Genomic DNA, 22,774 nt, shown 5'->3' with positions numbered 1-22,774 from the left:
CGCCCCGACATTGTCAAGCAGCCCGGGCCCCCGCCTGCCCCGACCCCCGCCTGCCCGGAGCCTTACCTCAGCCGCCGCTCCTCCCCCGCGCTCCTCATTTCACCGCTCCGCCGCTCCTCGCCGCTTACCGCTCCTCCCGCCTGTCCGCCGGTCCTCACCGCCATTCCGCCGTTCGTCACCGCTCCTCCCCTGCGCCATGTCCGCCGCTCCTCCTCGCGTTCCTGGACGCCGCTCCTCTCCGCGCTCCTGACGTCAGCACGCAGGTCGTGGCCGGCGCTACTTCGAAGGGACTACTTTTTTTTTATGTTAATTTTTTTAATAACGCATATTTTTATACTTTATATAGCCTATGTCCATCTGCACACCCTGACGATTATAATGATGTATCGGGTATGTGGATTGGCGCTGTGGTTACCGAGTTTACCCGCCTCAAAGGTGCAAAGTTCTTCCTTTATAATAGTAGTATAGATAGATTTTGACATTTTTAAATTTGATAGCACTGTCTGTGCATTAGTTGTACCTCATTACTACCAGTTTTAACACCCAAATATAGCAATAAGTTATAGAAAGGTGACCAGTCAATGTTTGCGAAGGTCTTTCCACCGTGCGGCAACATGTCGCTGTGTTTTTCAACTGAGCTAGAAACTTTTTTTGTTAAACTCTGCAGATTATGAGGCAGATGATGGATGGATTATGTGGCAAATGCGGCAAATATACAATTATGCGAAAAGCCCTGCAGCCCCACAGTCACATAACTCCAGTGGGCCTTCCTATAATTCATGAAAGGCAAAGGGGTGTAAGAAGGGGACTGCTGAGTGACCAAGATTCCCAGAGAGCGAGGCCACCTTGAATCTCAACACTGCTTTGCAGATTGCAACTACCTGCACTGTGGCATGCTTCTGATAAATGTGCACACTACTGTGGGTGCCTGGAGATGAATGTTGTCTATTTGTGTGAGAGAAAACAATTGCATGCTTCCAGTGACGCATCCCTTTTACGGGTAAAAAGCAATTCACAGCGGTATCCAGCTGGCATGTCCTTGACCCTCCCTGTACATCCCAGCAGTGCCACAGAGGGATTATCTTTCTGCCACCTTTGGAGGGGGCGGGAAACGTGCGCCTTAAAAGGCAGATGTGGGCAGAGAGCGAGGCACAGGAGACCTTTTTTTTAGCTTTTACTTTATGCAACTTCTAAATTTAGACCCGGGCTCCGGACCGTGTGTCATCAAATTTGCGCACAAATTCTCCTTTAATAATCCTAATGCAGAGATTTCTCCTATCAAAGCTCGGCCGCTCTGACACCTGACGCCAGCTTGCCTGCTAATGTAGTCAATCAATCAATCATAACACTTGTATAGCGCACTACTCACCCGGGAGGGTCTCAAGGCGCTTGGGGGAAGGGGGTTAGCTACTGCTCGAACAGCCAGGTCTTGAGTTGTCTCCTGAAGGCGAGATGGTCCTGGGTCAGCCGAAGGTGGATGGGGAGGGAGTTCCATGTCTTGGCTGCCAGGTAGTAGAAGGATCTTCCTCCGGCGGTGGCTCTTCGGATGCGTGGTACGGTGGCGAGGGCGAGGCTTGTAGAACGTAGCTGGCGGGTGGGCGTGTAGAAGGTCAGGCGGTCGTTGAGGTACTTGGGGCCCAGGTCGTGGAGAGACTTGTGTGCGTGGGTGAGGAGCCGGAACGTGATCCTCTTGTTGACGGGGAGCCAGTGCAGGTCTTTCAGGTGGCCGGAGATGTGGCTGCGTCGGGGGATGTCCAGGATGAGTCGGGCGGAGGGGTTCTGGATGCGTTGGAGTTTTTTCTGTAGCTTGGCTGTGGTTCCGGCGTAGAGGGTGTTTCCGTAGTCTAGTCGGCTGGTGACGAGTGCTTGGGTGACCGTCTTCCTGGTTTCGGTCGGGATCCATCGGAAGATCTTTCGGAGCATACGCAGAGTGTTGAAGCACGATGAGGAGACGGCGTTGACTTGTCTGGTCATTGAGAGGGAAGAGTCCAGGATGAAGCCCAGGTTGCGTGTGTGGTCGGTTGGCTTGGGTGCGGTGCCCAGGGCGGGGGGCCACCAGTAGTCGTCCCAGGTGGAGGGTGATGGTCCCAGGATGAGGACTTCCGTCTTGTCTGAGTTCAGTTTCAGGCGGCTGTTCTTCATCCACTCGGCGACGTCTTTCATCCCTTCGTGTAGGCAGGTTCTGGCGGTGTCGGGGTCTCTGGTGAGGGATAGGATCAGCTGGGTGTCGTCGTCATAAGAGATGATGTTAAGGTTGTGTTGGCGTGCGATGGCTGCGAGAGGTCTCATGTAGACGTTGAAGAGGGTGGGGCTGAGTGAAGATCCTTGCGGAACGCCGCAGATGACTTCGGTGGCCTCGGATCGAAATGGGGGAGGCGGACTCTCTGTGTTCTTCCGGCGAGGAACGAGATGATCCAGTCCAGTGCCTTCTCTTGGATGCCGATGTTGCTGAGGCGTTGAACTAGGGTGCGGTGGCAGACAGTGTCGAACGCTGCAGAGAGGTCCAGGAGGATGAGTGCCGCTGTTTCCCCGTTGTCGAGCAGGGCTCGGATGTCATCGGTGGCTGCAATGAGGGCGGTCTCGGTGCTGTGGTTGGCTCTGAAACCGGACTGCGAGGGGTCGAGGGATCCGTTAGTCTCGAGGAAGGCGGCAAGCTGTCTGTTGACGATCTTCTTGATGACTTTAGCAGGAAAAGGGAGGAGCGAGATTGGGCGGAAGTTTTTGAGGTCGGTGGGGTCCGCTGTTGGTTTCTTCAGTAGGGCGCTGAGCTCGGCGTGCTTCCAGCTCTCCGGGAAGGTGGCGGTGTTGAAGGAGGTGTTTTTGATGTTCTGGAGTTGGGGTGCGATGGTGGAGTCGGCCTTGTTGAAGACGTGGTGTGGGCAGGGGTCGGTCGGTGATCCGGAATGGATGGTGTTCATCATGCGGGCTGTGTCCTCGGTGGTCACCGTGGTCCAGGTGCGGAGGGTGGTGGTGGGGGGCGTTGGTTCGACGGTGGGGTGCGTGGATGCTGCGCTGAAGCTGTTGTGGATGTCGGTGATCTTGCGGTGGAAGAACGAGGCGAGGGAGTCGCAGAGGTCTTGTGACGGAGTGATGTCGTTGTTGCCGGTGCTGGGGTTGGAGAACTCCTTGATGATGCTGAAGAGTTCCTTGCTGTCGTGGGCATTGTTGTCCAGTCGTTCCTTCAGAGATTTCTTCTTGGTGGTGCGGATAAGCTGGTGGTGCTTGCGGGTGGCGTGTTTGAGGGCGGTCATGTTGTCGGTGGTTTGGTCGAGGAGCCAGGCTTTCTCGAGGGTGCGGCAGGTCTTCTTGGAGTCCTTGAGTTCGTCGGTGAACCAGGATGTCTTCTTGCTTCTGGGTCTGCTGGGAGGGTTCTTCAGTGGTGCGAGGTCGTCGGCGCAGGCGGTCAGCCACTGCGTGAAGTTGCGGGCTGCTTCGTTGGGGTCCGTTGCGCTGGCGGGTGGGTTCTGGCTGAGGGAGGTGGTGAGCTGGTCGGTGGTGATCTTACTCCAGCTTCTGTGGGGAACCTGTGGCGGGTGGTGGTTCTTCTGAAGCAGAAGTGGACGCAGCTGTGGTCGGTCCAGTGGAGGCCGGTGGAGTGGCTGAAGGTGATGTGCTTGCTGGATGAGAAGACGGGGTCAAGCGTGTGGCCGGCGTAGTGGGTGGGGGTGTTGACCAGTTGCTTGAGTCCGAGGTTGGCGAGGTTGTCCAGCAGGGCGGCGGTGTTGCGGTCCTTGTTGTTCTCCAGGTGGAAGTTGAGGTCTCCAAGGAGGATGTAGTCAGCGGAGGGGAGGGCGTGCGGGCTGATGAAGTCTGTGATGTCTTCGCTGAACTGTGTTCGTAGTCCCGGGGGTCTGTAGACGAGGGTGCCTCTGAGGGTCGTCTTTGGGTCGGTGTGAATCTGGAAGTGGAGATGCTCGGCTGCGGCGAAGGTGTCGTTGGAGTTGGTCGTGATGCGGATGGTGTTCCTGTGGACGATGGCGATGCCTCCTCCGGTCTGGTTGACGCGGTCCCTCCTGATGATCTTGTACCCGTCCGGGATGGCGATGGCGATGTCGGGGGCTGAGGAGGCGTTCATCCAGGTTTCCGTGAGGAAGGCGACGTCTGGTGATGTTGCGTCGAGGAGGTTCCAGAGTTCCACTGCGTGTCTGTGGACGGAGCGGGTGTTGAGCAGGATGCACTTGAGGTGGTTGCTGCTGGTGCTTGGCTTGGCGGGTGCTGTGCTGGTTCGGAGGCAGGTGAATTTGAGGGCTTTGCAGGTGAAGGGTCCGTGGGTGCGTCTCGGCAGCAGGCTGGGTTCCGGCCGGCATTGAGTGCGTTGAGGGCGGCGGAGTCGTAGGTCCGTCGGGTCGTCTTGCATCGGTGGGGGCCAGGGTTCCTGGCGCTGGGCGCGGTCCAGGCGCAGACGGGCTTGCCTTAGGCGCACAATCGGCGCGCCCGCTGCGCGTCAACGCTGCGCGTCAACGCTGCACGTGGGTGGGGGCGACATAAGAAGGAGCCGGGAGGGAGGAGCAGCTGGGTGGCGGGAGCGGGGCGGCGAATGGGCAGGGGGGGCGGGGCCGCAGGGAGGCAGCGGCGGGAAGGGGGGCAGGGGGCGGCTCAGCGGCGGCTGGGTCGCCCTGTGGAAGAAAACACTGGGGAATAAAAAACGAGAGAAATAGAATGAAGGCAGCAGAGGGGAAAGAGAGAGAAAAAAACGAGTAACAAAACAAAACAAAGGCAGCAAAGGGCAGAGAGAGCAAGAAAGCGTGCGAGAAAAAACGATGGCAGCAAAGGGCAGAGAGGACAGAGAACGAGCGAGAGGAACGAGGCAGCAGAGGGCACCAAGGTCACAGCTGAAGGAGGCAGTAGCAGGGGTGTGTGGGGGCGACCTCGCCTGGTGACAGCAAATCCAGAGAGTTTGAGTCAACGCTGAGAGTAGCCCTGCCGATCTTGCTCGTCTCACCTCCCTCCAGGTCTCTCTCTTTGTTTCACTGTTGTTTAAGAGGGAAGTCTTATCAGGGATCATTAGCTGCGAGCATCCCAGCTGGGATCAGGGCTGAGAGCAATGGGTGGGGAAGGGGAGGCGGCACTCGGGGATGGAGCGCACCGGGTAATGAAAGCATGAGGTGCTTTTAGGCAGCAGCTGGCGGAAATTTGGACATGCTGGCAGGGGCACGTACATGCCGCTTCTGGAAACCCAACTGCAGGTCACTCACCTTCCAGGACGCCGCTCCTCCCCACGCTCCTGACGTCAACACGCAGGTCACGGCCGGCTCTACTTCTAAGGGACTACTTTTTTTTTTTAATGTACATTTTTTAAATAACGCATATTTTCATACTTTATATAGCCTATGTCCATCTGCACACCCTGACGATTACAATGATGTATCGGGTGTGTGGATTGGCGCTGTGGTTCCCGAGTTTACCCGCCTCAAAGGTGCAAAGTTCTTCCTTTATAATAGTAGTATAGATATATATATATATATATATATATATATATATATATATATATATATATATATATATATAATACACTAGCAGCCCGTCCCAACGTTGTCCGGGTTTGAAATAGAATGTGTGTAATGCGTGTATTTGGCAAGGGCAATTTATTTTAAAATCTCGCGATAGACAACATTTTTCGTTTCATTAGAATAAGGACGGAGAAGGCCCAGCTGCAGCCCTGGTTGATGTTAGCAGGCATGTGTAATTGGTGTAGTGATCCGCCGCCTGAGCCCGGCTACAGCCCTGGTTGATGTTAGCAGGCGCGAGTAATGTCGTTGAATGAGAGAGTTATCAGCCGCCGGTAAATCCGTTTAATGAGAGAGTTGATGTTATCAGGCGCGTGTAATTAGTGTACTGATCCGCCGCCTGAGCCCGGCTAGAGCCCTGGTTGATGGTAGCAGGCACGTGTAATTTCGTTAAATGAGAGAGTTCAGTAACAGCGCGCAGGAGAGGCTGCAGTAACGTTACTTACCAGGCCTCCAGGTGAACGCGTTTGTCACGCCCCCAGCACACAGCCACAGCAGACAATCTTCTGATTAATGTACGACCCACATGGCATGAAGGGCGGAACGTAGCACACGCCCCCAGCGTTTCTCACGCCCCCAGCGTGCCCCTTGATGCGGCGCAATTGTGTTCACATGGCATGAAGGCCGGACACACGCCCCCAGTGTTTCTCATGCCCCCAGCATGTCACGCCTCCAGAGTGCCCCTTGATGCTGCGCGGCAATGTAATTGGCGCTTGTATGTACGATTCACATGGCATGAAGGGCGGACACATGGCCCCAGCGTTTGTCACGCCCCCAGCACACACCCACAGACCACGATGTGATGGCCATACCACACGCCCCCAGCGTAAGTCACGCCCCCAGCCCACGCCCACAGCACAACTCAGACACGCCCACAAGGGACTACTTTGCTGGCACGGTTCTTTTACCTTTTAAATGTATAGAGGAGTTGGCCTAACGGCTAAGTCGCTCGACCTCGGACCTGGGGATCTGGGTTCGAGTCTTGGTAACGACGCCAAACATCCTGTGATTCTGGGCAAATCACTTAATCTCCCCGTGCCTAACAAAAATGAATGTGTGTCCTCATGTAACGTAACTGGTGCTATGTAAAGCGCTCTGATACCTGATTCAGTTCGGGTCAAGTTCGCGATATATAAAACTCTGCAAAAAAAAAAAAAAAATATGGTGGCCTATGTCCTTCTGCTGCAACTGCCCTTTCCAACGCTGTATTGGGTGTTGTAATTGGTGTAGTGATCTGCCGCCTGAGCCCGGCTACAGCCCTGGTTGATGTTAATAGGCGCGTGTAATGTCGTTGAATGAGAGAGTTATCAGCCGCGGGTAAATCCGTTTAATGAGAGAGTTGAGTGACAGCGAGTAGGAGAGGCTGCAGTAATTGTCTCGCAGACACGCTCATTTGCGTGTTCCCCCCGCTAGAGGCCCAGATGCAGGCCTGTTTGATGTTAGCAGGCGCGTGTTCCCCTGCTTGAGGCCCAGCTGCAGCCCTGGTTGATGTTATCAGGCGCGTGTAATTAGTGTACTGATCCGCCGCCTGAGCCCGGCTAGAGCCCTGGTTGATGGTAGCAGGCGCGTGTAATTTTGTTAAATGAGAGAGTTCAGTAACAGCGAGCAGGAGAGGCTGCAGTAACGTTACTTACCAGGCCTCCAGGTGAACACGTTTGTCACACCCCCAGCACACGGCCACAGCAGACGATCTTCTGATTAATGTACGACCCACATGGCATGAAGGGCGGAACGCAGCACACGCCCCCAGCATTTCTCACGCCCCCAGCGTGCCCCTTGATGCGGCGCAATTGCGTTCACATGGCATGAAGGCCGGACACACGCCCTCAGCGTTTCTCAAGCCCCATATTTACAAGTGTGAATGCCCATAGGGGCTTGATCAAGATGAAGAATTATATTCACACTTGTAAATATTATGTATATTCATAACATCTAGAGAATGTCTCAATTGTACCACTATGGATATGAAAACATCCTGGACTTATGGGCTCATATGTCAGGAATGTTAATAGTGTGTGATTAATATGTATCAAAATGAGAAACGTCCTAATTACCCTTCCCAATGTTTTTATATATGAGAAGTTAAAAAAAAGAAAAAAATTGCAAAAAAAGAGGAAAAAATACTGTGTGAATGGTCACTATGGTGTAGAATTGTTTTTTTGATTAAACAGTATGAGATCAGGGATATGACCCCGGCTAACATCTAAAAATGACATGAAATAAGGATATAATTTAATAGAATCATAGAGAATGAAAATGAGGCCCACTGGAGGGCTTGATGTAGATGATATAGAGTAGAACTCATCTTCATGAATTGTTTGACATTTATCACTTAGCCCACCAGAGGGTTGGATTGTATGTTTTTGTCATTTCTTTGATGTTTCGTGAACATATATAAAATCGATGATATTGTTGATCTAAAATTTAATTGAAATCTTACCTAATAATGATGAATTTTATAATTATTTAGGAGAATGATTAATTAGAACAACTGAAAGTTGAATAATTAAACCTTTTTTTATATAAATTGCGATAAACTACCATGACCAAAATGCCTAGCAGCAGACTACAGGATATGATGTCATCCATCAATGCTTGTTTGTAAATAAGATGGCTGCCCTTGCCGTTTTGTTTTGTTTCCCCGTGAGCAAGAGACTAGTGTCTCGAAACGCGTTGGGGTGCTGGTTTTTGCTATCGAAAATGCCAGAATAAACCGTGGAGTTGAAAAGCAAACTGGATTAAAAAAGCGTGATTATTGCTGCATGTGCGAGGAGTTTCCTTTCTTTGAGAAAAGAAGGGTGTGTTGGAAAATATTCCAGCGTGGCTCTGCCGATCTGACTGCACCACCGCAAGAGCACCCAATGACCATAACAACGGGGCCACCTATGGATATAAATATATACATATATGTATATATATATATAAATCAAGTATCAAGAATGAGCACATTTTCAAGTAAATTGGTGACTAGTTTTGTGATAGAGTTTCTCGGTGTGTGAAAAACAGAGGGAGAAGGGAATATTTGTGGTATTATATAAACTAAAATACCCATAACTGTACCATATCTTGTTATAATACTGGGAAAAAAAGAGTGTTGTTTGCTCATAAAAATAATAATAATAATAATAATACCGACATTTGTAGAGTGCGAACAGCTACTTCAAACAGAGGTGCCCCCGCGCAATAGCAATAAATGGCAGGCAAGGAGGTCAAATCAACAAGAAACCTAAGCTAAAGAGCCACAATTTCACTGCTCTCCTGAATAGTGGCTCTGAGTCAATATGTCGTAGGTTATTAGGCAATGAGTTCCAAAGCTTGGAAGCCTTGACCGTAAAAGATCTGCCACCCATCCAGGCTTACCTATACTGTGGAGGATACAAATGGTTTTGGGTATTCAATCTCAGAAGTCGATTCTGCTTGTAGCTGCAAAGCCGTTGTTTCAGGTAGCTCGGGCATTTACCATGGATTGAGCGTAATGCAAATGTCTGAGCCTTGAATTCGATTCTTCTGGTCACGGGCAGCCAGTGGAGCTCCTTGATGTGCGGAGAGATGTGGTGACGGAAAGGTACTTGTCTCATCATTCTCGCAGCCGCATTTTGCACCATCTGTAATACTCTAATCAAGTAGGCTGGCAGACCTACATAGAGGCCATTCGCATAGTGCATTCTAGCTGTTACCGTGGCATGTATTATGACTCGGCGACAGTCCTCTGGCAACACATGGAGGAACTTGCGCAGGCTTCTCGGTTTACTAAAACAGGATGATGTGACTTGCCGGATCTGAGCAGGAAAAGAGAGGTCGGACTCCCACTTAACCCCCAAATCTTTGGCCGTAACTGCTGGGGAGGGAGGGAGACCCATTTCCTGCGGCCACCATAGATCCGCTGTTGGCAGGGGATTTGCTCCAAAGAACAGTACTTCCGTTTTCTAGGCTCATATCTTGGCAGCTGATAAAAACTGATAACATACAATTATAATTTCTATTGTGATCTTGGAGCTGTACTAATATAGCCTGCCTTGTCAAGCTAGACTGGCCATTAAAGGCCTACTCCAGCATTAAAAGCTTGAGCCAAAGGCGAGGGCCTTTAACATGGGAACAGGCTTTAATTCCAGCACAGCCCAGCTACGGAGGGCTATGGGGCTATTAGAATACTCCACCACTAGAGGGCAGAATGTTCTAACAAATAAAACAAAGGCCTCGCAAGCCCGAGGGGATTGAAATCCCCTTGGTCTCTGTGATGCCTTTGTTCACAGCAACAGCCGTGAACGACAACATTGGAATATTGGAGCTCTGGGCTTCTACCGGCCATCAGAAGCTCAGAGCACTTCTTCAACATTCCAATATTCCAATATTCTAATATCACATAGTAGTACTGCTCTGCTGTAACATTGCTGCTTTTGCTTTTATTACTCTGATATCACAATGATTCTCTACTTTATATAATCCACCTTGACGTGCTTCTGTTAAGCGCCGGTGGACCATTTTAATAAAGATAACGTTGCTTCACACTGTTTACAGCTTGCTCTAACCTGAAGTATGGCATCTGGGGGAGGGTTAAACCAGCTGCAAGCTTGCTGCCTGTTTGACCAAGTGCACTGATGTGGGATAAAACATCTATATGTGTTTTGCAAACAAAAAGTTACTTGCCTTTGGTAATGATGTTTTTGGTGGATACTCAACCAGCAGATTCCTTACCTCTTGAATATCCCAGGTGCCAGGCTGGATTTGGAAACTTTCAATAGCTCTTAAAGGCTGGTAGGGGTCACTGGCTCCATGCTGCTGCTGGATACGTTGACACAGTGACATCACTGAAGCTATATAGCACCCGTGGTGCCCTGACATCAATTTCCCATCCATTTTTTCCATGCCCTTTGAGTCAACTTTCAGAAGGAGAAGTTGAACACATTTGAATTTTGGGACAGTACAGTGCAACAAGCTGATTTGGAACCTTTTTAGCAAATTCTATATATAACCATCTTTATGGAATGGGGAGGTGAGTGGAATCAGTAAGGAATCTGCAGATAGATTGGAATATTCACCAGAAACATAGTTACCAAAGGTAAGTAACTTTTTCTTTTGATGGATACTTCTACCTGCAGTTTCTTCATCTCTATAATGGAAAACAAAGGAATACCCCCTGAAGAAATAGTTATATAGGAAAATCCTGCAGCACTGAATATGGAAAATGTCCATCCCTTCTCTCTTTGAAATTAAAAAAATAATGTCTGGCGAAAGTGTGAAGGATCACCCATGTCACAGCCTGACAGAACTCTGCCACAAGGCCACCCCTGGACAAGGCTGCCATAGAAGACTTCGACCTGGTGGAATGGCTTAGATTCCCTCACGAGGCTCTTTCTTAGCATGGGCAAAGCACACATTGATGCATAAAAAAACCCAGAGGGGATACTGTCCTCTTCTGAACCACCTTATACCTCTTGCTGCCTGCACATCCTACAAAGAACTGGTCGTCTAACCTGATCTTAGTTCAGTCTCCTAGGGATCGGACTCTGTAACCCCTCTTCCTCCTTGGTAGGATGGGGAAAATAGTTAGGAGGGTAATAGATTGCCCCAGATGGAGTGGGCTCAGCAATTTAAGGAGAAAGGCAGCTCTGGTTCGAAGGACCACCTTGTTTGTGAAAAACATTTGAATGGGGGGACAAACGCTCAGTGCTTTAAACTCACTGACACACTTTACTGACATAATCATTACAAGAAAAGCAATTTTAAATGTCAAATGTCTTAACAATCAACTGTGAAGGGGATTAAGCGAGGAACCAATCAAAAAGGTTAACACTAAGAAGCCTAGTCACATAGGTTAAAAATGGGCTGCATGCGTAATTTTACTCTTACAATTTGTGGTAACTTTACTAATTTCGGCTATTCATCATTCTTGGGAGTAAAGTTATTCCAAAATATAGACTTGCATGTCTCCATCTCCTGAATTCAGGGGGTGGGAACACATTTACGAGTGTAAAGTCACTTCTGGTAAGTTTTCACACATAGGTGGAGGTATCTTCCAAGGGGGCAGATATCTCCCTAAAGTAGAGCAAAGGTAAACTAAAAAAAGTTAACTAAACTTTGAAAAAAATACAAAAAATATTTGTATGTTATATGGTGTTGTATATTAATTTTATTGATTTGTTTTAAATGTAGAACAAGATCAAAAATGCTGCAGCACTACTGATTTAATTTTGAATTAAACATTGATTAATTTAAAAAGATGACATTAAAATGATTTTTTAAAAGATTTATTGGAAACATTACCCACATAAAGAAAAATTTTCATATTTATTTATTTTGTGTTAAAATTACTGAAAGCTATACACATAATTTATTTAAAGTAATTTATGTGTTTAAATAATTACATGTATTTTTACATTTTAAAAATACTATTTACCAGGGACGAGCGATTAAGCCCTGCGTGCTCTGGACATTGGGGGGAGTTGGGGTGGGTAGGTTGGAGTTAGGGTGGGGAGGGTGGGGAACAGGTGTGCAGAGTGGGAGTCCACGTAAGAGTAAGCGGCATAGGCAATTGGCGGGGATGTGGGGTCTGTGAGGGCGGCTGTGGTGGACTCGAAGGGGGGCACAGCGGCGAGTGGTCACCGGTCTTCCAAGACACACTCAGAGGTACGCATTCTAACCCTTAATGTGCGCAGCTTAAATAGCCCTAACAAACGGAAGTCCATACTGTCATATCTCGAGCATTTCGGGCGGATATATGTCTCTTACAAGAGACCCACCTTTTGTCTAAAGATTGGCTTCGGTTGCGGTCCAGGGCATGCCCCCAACAATTCTTTTCTTTCACACAGGACAAGAAGGCAGATGTGGCCCTGTTAGTGGCTAAAAGGTTCGCAGGGAAGGTGGGAGACAAAATAGCGGAGCTCAAAGGCCGGCTGTTAGCGTACAAATTACGGGTGGGAGGTTCGCTCCTGGAGGTGGGGTCTCTCTATGTGCCCAATACTGAACAGGAGAAATTCCTCAAGGCAGCCCTGTCCGATGTTCTGAGGGCACAGGTATGCTGGGCAGTAGTTGGAGGGGATCTGATCTTGGTCATGGATACGTCAGCGGACCGATCTAGTCACAGGTATGTTCAGACAGGGGCAATATCTGTGGAGGGGCTGCAGTAGCTACAAAATCAAGGGTTAATAGATATGTGGAGAGCAGCTCATCCTCACATCTCGCAATTCTCCTACTACTCACACGCACATCACACATATGCCCGTTTAGACCATTTGTTGGGCACAGCAGAGGTGAACGCCTTGGTGAGGGAGGTCACTATAACGCCAGCAGCCCTATCCGACCATGATGCGGTTCAGGCGACCTTGTGGGTGCCACAGTCACGTAGGACAGGAGGGGTTTGGAGACTGAGAGATGGCATGCTTCACAAGCCAGCGGTGCAGGAGCAGATCTGCAAATGCATCACAGACTACCTCGCCACCAATGATTCGCCGGAGGTTTCTAGTTCTTCTCTGTGGGGGGCTCTTAAAGCGGTGGTAAGGGGAGAACTGACATGGCTATGGATCCAAAATCGGCATCATGATTGGATCTGGTACCAATGCCTCTGGAGCAGGGACCTACTTCAGCCTGGCTGGTACCGACACGGTCTACAGCAAAAGAGTGGAGGTGCAGCCTGGCACCGGGGATCGGCTGGGCAAAGGCATAATAGGCTCAGTGGGTGGATAATGTTGATAATGGTGACAGGGGTGGCTTTCTCCCTCTCCTTATACTGATGATGCCATAGAGTTTGATTTGCAGAATGCAAGTGGGCTTGACACCTCTTCTGAGACAAAGCTTGACTCAACACTTTGGCAAACAATAGAAGAAAGTCAGTGCAAGGTGGACTTCCCCGTCAGAAGTCGAATTTGGGGAATTGGCAGATCCATGGCACCTGAAAGCGCTCCAGTTGTCGTCCAAGAAATCTGCAGCACTGCTTCATTTAAAGATGGTATGTGCTGCAGGGTGGTGTGTGGACCAATACATTTGGGGCGTACAGGCTCCCATTGCGGAATACGGTTGGAGTCAAACAACTGGTGCAACCTTAAGCCTTTAGAGTGTGCGATTTCTACCTGGAATGAATGGGAGAGACCTCCCATGTGATCTTTCTATGTTTGAGCTGAGGTTTGTCCTTGAACTTCATCTTAGGCTTACCAGAGGACAGGACCTAGAATGGGACCGAGATCTGTAACAGAATCAGGCCCGTGACCTGGAGCGTGACTACATCTTGTACTCAGCGAGGTATAACTTCACCTTTCACTCTTTGATTACCTTCAGATGCATCAGGGACTATCTGTTGCATGACTCTGACTTATACTTGATCTGAGACAACATGTCATGCAGGATCATAACCAACATCCGTTTTCTGAAGGTGTGGCACAGTTTGAAGGCTGTAGTTTTCAGGAGAAAGAGATATACCTGTCACACTTTAACTGAAAAAATGCTTTGGTAGTTGGTGAAGAACCAACAAAGTTCAGGACTGGAGTTCGACTTCCATCTCAAATATTGTATGGAACAAATAGTAAGGAAAAGTTAGTTACTTTTCACACAATAATTGACATGGAAGTCGAACTCCAGTCCTGAACTTTGTTTGTTGGACCAGTGGTGGTTGCCACTGAGTATAGTTAGGATCGTGATTCCATAAGAAATGCATTCTTTTTGTATTGCTAATAACTTTGGTGTAGTTTGACGAATCTCCACGAAACATTTTCAAAAAGTGCTATTTTTTGCCTAGTTTGTGCATGCAAAGTTTCAGGGTGATCTGTCAAGCGGGGGCTGAAAAAAAAGGTGGGGTCTCAAAATGCATTTTCCCCATTTATTTTCCCATAGGAACTTTAGACACAGGTGCAGCCTCTACCGCTGAACAGATTTACACCACATTTGACAGAAAGCTAGATGTAGGTCCAGAAAGAGCACTTTCTGTGTTTTGGTGTAAATTCGTAAAGTAGTTTTAGAGTAAAAACTGTATATCGAGGGACACAGACGCTCCGAGGATCCCGAAATATCTCAATGAGATCTGATTGGCTATCACCACCTTAACCAGGAAGTGGTGGCAGCCATCTTAGGACTCTGGACTCACTCATGAGTCATTAAAAAAAAAAAGACACAAGGGGGCAGGATAGGAATACTCTGATCCCCTAGACCTGGTGGTGGGATACCACCACGCCTAGGGCCAACAAGGGTTTTCCCCCCATTTTGCAGCAAATCTGCTGCAAAAATTAAAAAAACAAGTGGGTTCTCCTGAGCGGTTGGCCAGGTACCAGGGGGAATAAATATTTATAATTGGCCCCCTCCCCAGGTCAGTTCTGCCCCAGGGACCCAAACGCCAGGGCCCTGCAGCAAAGTAAGGGGGAAGGGTATGGACATAGCTTTCCTCCACCTGCCACTTTAAGCCTGTCCCCATCCCCAGGGGCCTGGCTGTAATTTCAAAGGGGGACATGGGGTGGAGGAGATTAACATTTGGTTTGACTTTTTAATTTGCTTCACTCTTTCTAAGTGGATCTTGAGTCACATTGTTAGAAATGTTAGTATGAATTTCAGGTTAGCCCTAAGAATAACTCAATCCTTAGTAGTTTGCAAATAACATTCCATGGTTGTAAAGGCGTTAATCTCATGTACTCTCCTTGTTATGTTATGTTATGAGATTTGTAAAGCGCAGCAAATACCTCAAAGGTGTCCTTGCAGTAAGGAAACACAGAGAATGAAGTGTCTGAAACAAGCAGAGACAGCTCTGTCAGCCAACTGGAGATCAGCTTGGCCCATCCTAGTTATTGAAAATCCAGGTATTCAAAGCAGTGTGGTAACGAAACTTGAAGGAGCCCCCCTAACGGTACATGGAGGCCCCCCCATGCTTTGGACCCAGTCAGGAACTCTCAGGTCCACCCGTACCCAGTGCCGGGCGTGCCTCTGGAGCTTGGGGACCCTCTCGCACTCTGGGGGCTGCGGGGACTATTGTTACGCCACTGATTCAAAGCCATCCTGAACATTACTAAGGAAGGGGCAAGTCGCAATTGACCTGGTAGATCATTCCAGAGTATTGCCACCCTCACCAAAAATGCTTTGACATCTGAGTGATCCTGTTTTAATCTGGGCACAACCAGCAGTTGCGTTCCAGAGGAGCACACACAGCATGATGTTGTATACTTGCTAACGTTCTGGATCAAGTACCCACGGCCACTGTGATGAACTTCTTTAAATCTCAGGCACAAGGACTGGAAAATCAACCTTTTTTACTGGTAGTGCAGGGATTCCCAAAGCCAATCTGGTCCCTGCATTTTATATTCTTTGAAGCCTTCATCCAGCCTTAGTAATAAAGTATTGCCATCGAACAGGTGATTTAATATTGTCTCCTGGAACACCACACAGTGCACTGATTTAGGTAGAAAGGATTAGATCTTCCTGAGCAGTTTAAGGAGGAAAAAACACGTTGATGCAACATGTATGATATAGTATGTCAGGGAAAGTTCAAGTTCCAAATAAATCCCTAGATTTTTTACAGTTTTAGCAGGAGTTGAAACGGTCATCCAGTTACTGGGCCAAAACTCAAATGGCAGTGATTTTGGTACATTGGACTGTCTAATCCAAAGTGCCTCAATCTTGTCTGAGTCAAATCTGAGTGAGTTTGACTTCAGGCATTCAGACACTGCTGCCATACAGCGATGAAATGGTTCACTGGAATTGGCACCTGACCCACCCAGCGAGACGATAAGTTGAGTGTCATCCGTGTTATTCACACAGGGGAGATCAAAGGATTTTATTAGTCTGACCAGTGGGTGGTTGTAGATATTAAAGAACGTGGGGCTAAGTGTTGAATCCTGATTAACTCCTTGCCTCAAGGACTAAACTCAGACATACATGGTGGTAGGAAAACTGCATGGGCCCTATTGGCAATGTAGGTTATACACTGCTCCAACATCTTTCCACTTATGCCAATTTCTTGTAGCCTGGTCAGAAGAATAGAATGACATACACAACTGCATTGAATGCTGCAGACAGATCTAATATTCCAGAGGCCACACATTCTGCCTTGTCCATAATCATTCAAAAGTCATCCACCATGGCTAAATGGTCCATCTCTATGCTATGTAGCGGAAGAAAGCCTGACTGAGCCAAGTCAAGCATTTGTCACTGGCCAGCCTCTTAGGCAGGAGATGACTGCAATGTTTCTCCACTATCGTCACAGCAAATGAAAATAGAGAAATCAGTAAATAATTTACAAGATCAGCAGGATTCATGTTCCCCTTTTTAAAATACTAACACTACCAGTGCCTTTTTCCATTCCCCTGGAAGATGCCCACTCTGCAGCATGTTACTGCAGTTCTCCGGAAGTAACGGATCAAGAGCTTCAGTCACCACTTTCCAATGAGAGGCGATTTTGCAGATGCTATATCTAGCAGTGTGGTAATCTTCCAAGTGATATATACATATATGTGGCTTGTGGATTGACTCAAGTGAGTTGATCATTACTTTTTTGTTGGCAGAGACTTCAATGATGGGAAGCTATGAAGAATACTTTTAGGAATTCCTAACCAATACTAAATGACCATAAGGATGTGACGTGATATGATGCAAACTGGCTGCAAGGTGGGCTTTAACTGATGCATGTTCCAGTCCTGATAGTGTGAGTTTCAATAGGTAAGGGCAACATTTAGAGAGCTTGACTCTGAAGAGTGTGGAAACTTTGAAAGAGCACCAGACAAAAAAACCTCTTCCATTTGGCAGTATGTTTTTTTTAACAAGGCTCTGGCCTGCGCTAAAACATTCATACAATCTTCTGGCATAGCTATGCTATGGTATTCACTGAATTCAGGAGCTAGGTTAACAACCTCAGAGACTACAGGTTGTGATGAAGGACTTGCACTTACAATCACAACAGTAGATCTGGGCTCATTCCCAGCAGAAAAGGTGTTGTCTCTGTTAGAAGTAGCAGGTCAGTAAACCAGAATTGTCTTGGCCAGGTTGGTGCTATGAGAATTAGCTTGCACAATTCCTACTTCATTTTGGCAACTAATTTGGGTACAATGGGAAATGGTGGAGAAGCGATGCACCATTCGATTGTAAAGGCATTTGCCCATGAGTTTGGTTGTGGGTGCCTGCATGCATAGAACTGGCATTTCTTGTTGCTTCTGTAGTAAAAAGTTGTATTTTTCATATACATTGAACATCCTTTGAAGGATACTGTCTTTTTAAAGTTAAGGTAATCAGCATGATCGTTTTCACCTCTGGAAGGTGTTCTTCTGTCAGGGCAATGTAGTAGTGAATTGCTCAACGCCCCAGATTTCCCCACAGGCTGCTCTAGAAATTGTTTTGCCAGCGCATTGAGAGTGGACATCCTATGTGTCAACAGATATGACTTGCTTCCTTTGTATTTTTTTACTGTTCCTAAAAACTGAAGTTTCTGAGACGGTGTACATAGAATTAGCTTTTTTTGATCTTGCGTCACAATCTTTTGAAAAGCCTGACAAAGTATTTTGCAGCAATTTTAGATGAACCCTTGACCATCCAGTTGTCTAAGTATTGGTAAACTTCAAATCCTAGATTTCAAAGGTGGACTGCAGTTGATGCCATGCATTTTGTAAATATGCTGGGAGCAGATCAGAGGCCCAAAGAGAGTACACAAAACTGATGGTGGCAACCAGTTCCTTTGAATTTGACAGACTTGTGATGTTTTATGTGAATAATTAAATGGAAATAGGCATCTTTGAGATTGAGCGATATCATGTACTCATTTCTCATGAGCAGTTGCGCCACCTTCTGTAGAATCTCCATTATGAATGACTAATTCCTTAGAAAAAGACTGAGATGCTCCAAGCTCAGAATGTGTCCCCATTCCTTTGAGGCATTCTTTTTTTAATGAGATGTTGCAAATATCTGCTTTTAGTAGTCAAGCATGTTTGTGCATGACTTTGGTCTGATGTAAGATAGGGTTGTTGATTGTCTGTATGTTTGTTAATGTTGCAACCCATAATATTGGCTATATGTTTGAGGTTTGTAAAATGGGTACCTATAGGGTTGCAGGATTCACAGGACCTTCTTCTAGATCCATGTAAAGATTGATGCCACCTCTGTTGTAATGCCCTAATGATCTGGCAGTCTCATTATCAGCTTTAATATTCTGGAAAGAATCATCTACATGCTTTCCGGATAATGGCGGCCTGTGAAAAGGCATATCCAGGATTATAATTTTTACATGTGGCCTATATTAAGTCTTCTTAAGACAGATGCATCAGCCAGTTTACAAAATTCTATATTTGTCACATCCACTGCTAAATCAATCAGCACCGCAGATGACCTGTCTCCAACTTGAAGAACAGCTTTGACTTCTTACTTCTTTTCATCAGGTAATAGTCTGGATAAAGTGCAATATCCAAGCCCATCTGCTGGTCATATCTGCCTACTTCTGCCATTACATTGGCAGCTCTGATTGACTTACTGCCACAGACAGGACTGACAAACTAATCGACCCTAGTGCCTTTGATGGATTGGACACTGGCAGTTACCTCTTTACTTTTGATAGAGGCGTCAATAAGCGGTAGTCGCTGGAGCATGTTGATGGTTACGATGACTGTGCCACCATCAAAAGAATAGTTAGCTTTTACTTTTTCTGTCTTTGGAGGCAGAGGCACAGGTGTAGGTCACTGTCTCTTTTTCTGCTCCTGTTCAAATGAAGATGATCTGTTTTCAGAGCTTTTTATGTATTTTTGTCTGTTACTCATAGGAGGTTGATTCTTTTCTTTAGTCACAATTGCTGAACATATCCATCTTCCGACCTTCTCTAGACTCTAGTGCCATGCATGTTGTCACTGGGTTTCTTAATTTTTGTCGCATAGCCTGCATGACAATGGAGTATGCCTTAGATCCAAGCAAGCCAGCCACTGAGTTTTTTTGGAAGACTTCTTATTAAGCCTTGGTGCTAATGCTGCCACCGTACCTGGAGTATGCCTTAAATTAACTTCTTCTTGCATTATATGTATATGGTCTACACAAGGAATCGTTTTGATGTAATTTGCTGTCAGTTCTTTGAAATCATATTGGAAACAGTTGTTCTCTCTACTCATGATAAGCAGACAAAATCTCTTTGCTACCCTTTGCATCAAATTGAGGAATCTACTGATATCATCCGGCAGTGAACCCAAAGAGGGAGGCGTGGATGGCTGGGAGGATGTCGTCATTTTACTCATCACCCCTGGATCTATGACTGCTAGTTAACTTCCCTTATTCAATATCCGTGTGTTGATCGTCATCAGACATGTCCATTTGAATAGCTTTTTGTAGCAGGTCGGAAAATTCCTGGATGCGCTGTTGCAGAGTTGGAAGTGGCAGAGGTTTTATCTCAGCCCTTTTTGAAACCTCAGGTGTATGCCATGACGTTGGAAGTGAGTTTAAAACAGCTGGTGGCTGAATAGTCTTATGCCAATAGTTTTATGTGTTGGTGACTTTCCTCTTGCAATAATTTTCCACCAACAGCTAACTCTTGGAGATGCACTCCTCATTATTCTATAAAAGCATCCGTTGTTATAACAATATTTGAGCGATCCAATAAGAACTTTAGACGTACTGCAACAGTGATATATTTGTGTCCACCTACCAAACCCTCTTTCTTTCTTAGGGTTATCTTGATTTTGTCCTTGAATGCAATGTTAACTTATGCCCATTGTTCATCTAGCTCCTCCAACAGTGGCCTCAGATATAGATGACAGAATGGTGCCAAGAGAATGCAAGAGGAAATTATGCCCAGCAGGCATTTGAACTGATGCCCTGTAAGCAATTGCTTGGTTAGCATCAGGGATGCCAAGTCATGTAGCCGAAGAAGTCTCTCATTGACAGGAAACACTTTTCCTTTTTAAAAAGACTAGAATGGCGCCTAAGAATTGAATTTGGATTTGTGGTTTAATTGTTGACTTTTGAGTGTTGTTTGTCAGATCTAGATCTCAAATTGATAGAGGCAACCATCAACTTCAAAATGCATATATTTCCAATACATGGAATAGATACAGATGTGAAAATAAGTGTCCTGCAGGTGTAAAGTGGACATACACTCTATTTCTTTTAACATCTGAAGAATATCCTGCAAAGACACCATCTCGGTGGTTTTTTGATTTTTTAGATACTCATTGAGCCCACACAGATCCAAAATTTGGCCTCCAGTCCACTGACTTTTTATTGATAAGAAAGAAATGAGAATAGAACCCTGAATATTGTTGGGATCCAGGAACTCTCTCTAACTCCTTCCCATATCACAGAGAGAATTTCCTCTTGCAATCTGGGCAGATATGGATGTTGCACTCTGAATGGCAGTCTCAGGGGGTTTCTCGATAAGTTCCACTGCTAGATTATGTTCTAGTAGATAGAGAACACATCTGTCTGTTGTGATGTTCTTCTCGTTCTTTAAACAAGAAGAAATTCCCCCACCAACTTTGTAATTTAGAGACTAATTAGAAGGTGTAGTGACCAGTGCCATCGCAGTGTTAACGTTTCTGCATGTAACTTGAGATCTGGACAGAGTGCTGGCTCTTCTCTTTTATGAGGTCTATATGTTGGTCTATATTGAGTTTTGCATGGTTGTAAATACATCTTCCATTGGACAGGGTACGGCTGGTACATATACTTTTTGCATATACCTCTTTAAGTTAATTGCTCCGTTCTTCTATTTCACAGGTCTTCAAATTTTTTTTACTCTGCTCCCCACCTATGTCGGAACCCATTCAAAACTGTATGGAAAGATTTGTGGGAGGGGCAAGGGGCGAGGCGTATGAGATCATTTAAGGGTTACTTTTTCAGTATCAATCCAAATGGGGATAACTGTTCCAGGATTGGGTGTAATAGTCACCCAAAACAGGGCAAAAGGAAGAAGAAGGAATAAACAGAGTGGGGTCCTAGGTTTAAACCCGGTAGGATAGAGGCAAGCACACCTCTTGTCTCTTGATGCCCTCACACACCCCGAAGGATGTCATGCTTCATCATCAGGCGGTTGCTCCTCGTCAGGCCAGCGCTGCAATAATCTACGGGTCCCCCCAAGGGTCGCTTTTACGGAGATCTTTTTTGGTATTGCTGTATGATGAGTGAGGGTGTGAGATAGAGAATTCTAGGATGACAAGGGCGTGAGTGAGTGAGTGTTAAAACAAGCTAAGGGATACCAAAGTGAGTTGAGTTTAATATAAGGGTTCCCTTGCCAGGTTAAAAAGACAAGTAAGTCATGTGTTGCTGCTGGGACATAATGTGCTGCAGTAACTTTTGGTCCACATGTTTTGCGCCATCCAAGTGGTCAAAACGATCCCTGGTGCTTCTTCAGGGCCAGTGAAGGAAAACTAGAAATTAAAAAGAGACGGTCAGTGGGCTAAGAACCCTACTCAGGGGGAGTGGACCATCCTTGTGTGCAACTACAAGGTGGCTGTAACTCTAGTGATTGGCCGCTCCTGTAGCAAACTAGTCTAGATTAATAAATTGCTCCATAGGCTAGCACGTGTAATCGCGCGCACCGTAACAGGGGTTGCTGTCGGGTGCTTCACCTCCCAGCATCTACCCTTTAGACACGTCTGCATACATATGCATAGACTTGATTTATTAATCTAGACTAGGATGAGATCGGTGAGTCTATGATGCCTGTTTCAGTACAAATCAGGTAAGGAATACCTCTGAGTGATCAGTATGTGTGTATTTGTGATTGTGTGCGTGGCTGTGTTTTTTATTGTTTTCATCTGTGTGTCTTTAGGGTGAATGAATACATTACAGGGATGCAACAGGAGTAGTTTCTTTGAGTGCATACCTGTGCCTGGGATGGGGCATGGGTGGGTCTCACAGTTGTCACCCCAGCCGGCGCCCTCAGTGCAGCAGCACTCCTCTTTGGTGGTGTTTCTTGCCAGGACGTTTTCACACATGTGCTGATGGATGATGTTATAGTAACACTCCTTTCTGTCAGGGGTGGTTAAGTCTTCTAGGACCGGCATCGAAACAGCTCCCCCTAGGAGAAAGCAACATTGAAAAGAGATGAGGTTTAAATTAGAATGCACATCCATGGGGCTGGGAAAGTGAGATTCGATCAGTGGGATGCCTAAATATCAGATTCCCTGAGTAGAGGCCACCGTGTAGCATGAGAGAAGCAGGCTAGGTGAAGTTAATGCAAAATATGCTTACTACAGGTACAAACTGAGGGGGAGTGATGACTTTGTAAGGTAGAGGACATTGGCAGTCATTGCACCAGAACTCGAGAAGACACCATGAGAAATTACTGCAGGGGTACGCTGGCAGAGGTCTCCGCTTGAGACCACAAGGGG

At 46.8% G+C, this 22,774-nt stretch overlaps 1 protein-coding gene across 2 annotated transcripts in view; it reads right to left on the bottom strand.

The window, feature by feature from the left end:
- LTBP2 (latent transforming growth factor beta binding protein 2) overlaps positions 1-22,774 on the bottom strand; it is a 1,439,407-nt gene that overhangs the window by 262,510 nt on the left and 1,154,123 nt on the right. For both annotated transcript variants that reach the window (XM_078659886.1, XM_078659885.1), the window contains one exon: positions 22,267-22,461. In XM_078659886.1, the coding sequence (XP_078516012.1) occupies positions 22,267-22,461 (195 nt within the window). The remainder of the gene's footprint in view (positions 1-22,266; positions 22,462-22,774) is intronic.

Source organism: Lissotriton helveticus, chromosome 9 (assembly GCF_964261635.1).
Source record: "Lissotriton helveticus chromosome 9, aLisHel1.1, whole genome shotgun sequence".
In the NCBI taxonomy this organism is placed as follows: domain Eukaryota; kingdom Metazoa; phylum Chordata; class Amphibia; order Caudata; family Salamandridae; genus Lissotriton; species Lissotriton helveticus.
This window is presented reverse-complemented; position numbering and strand designations above follow the sequence as displayed.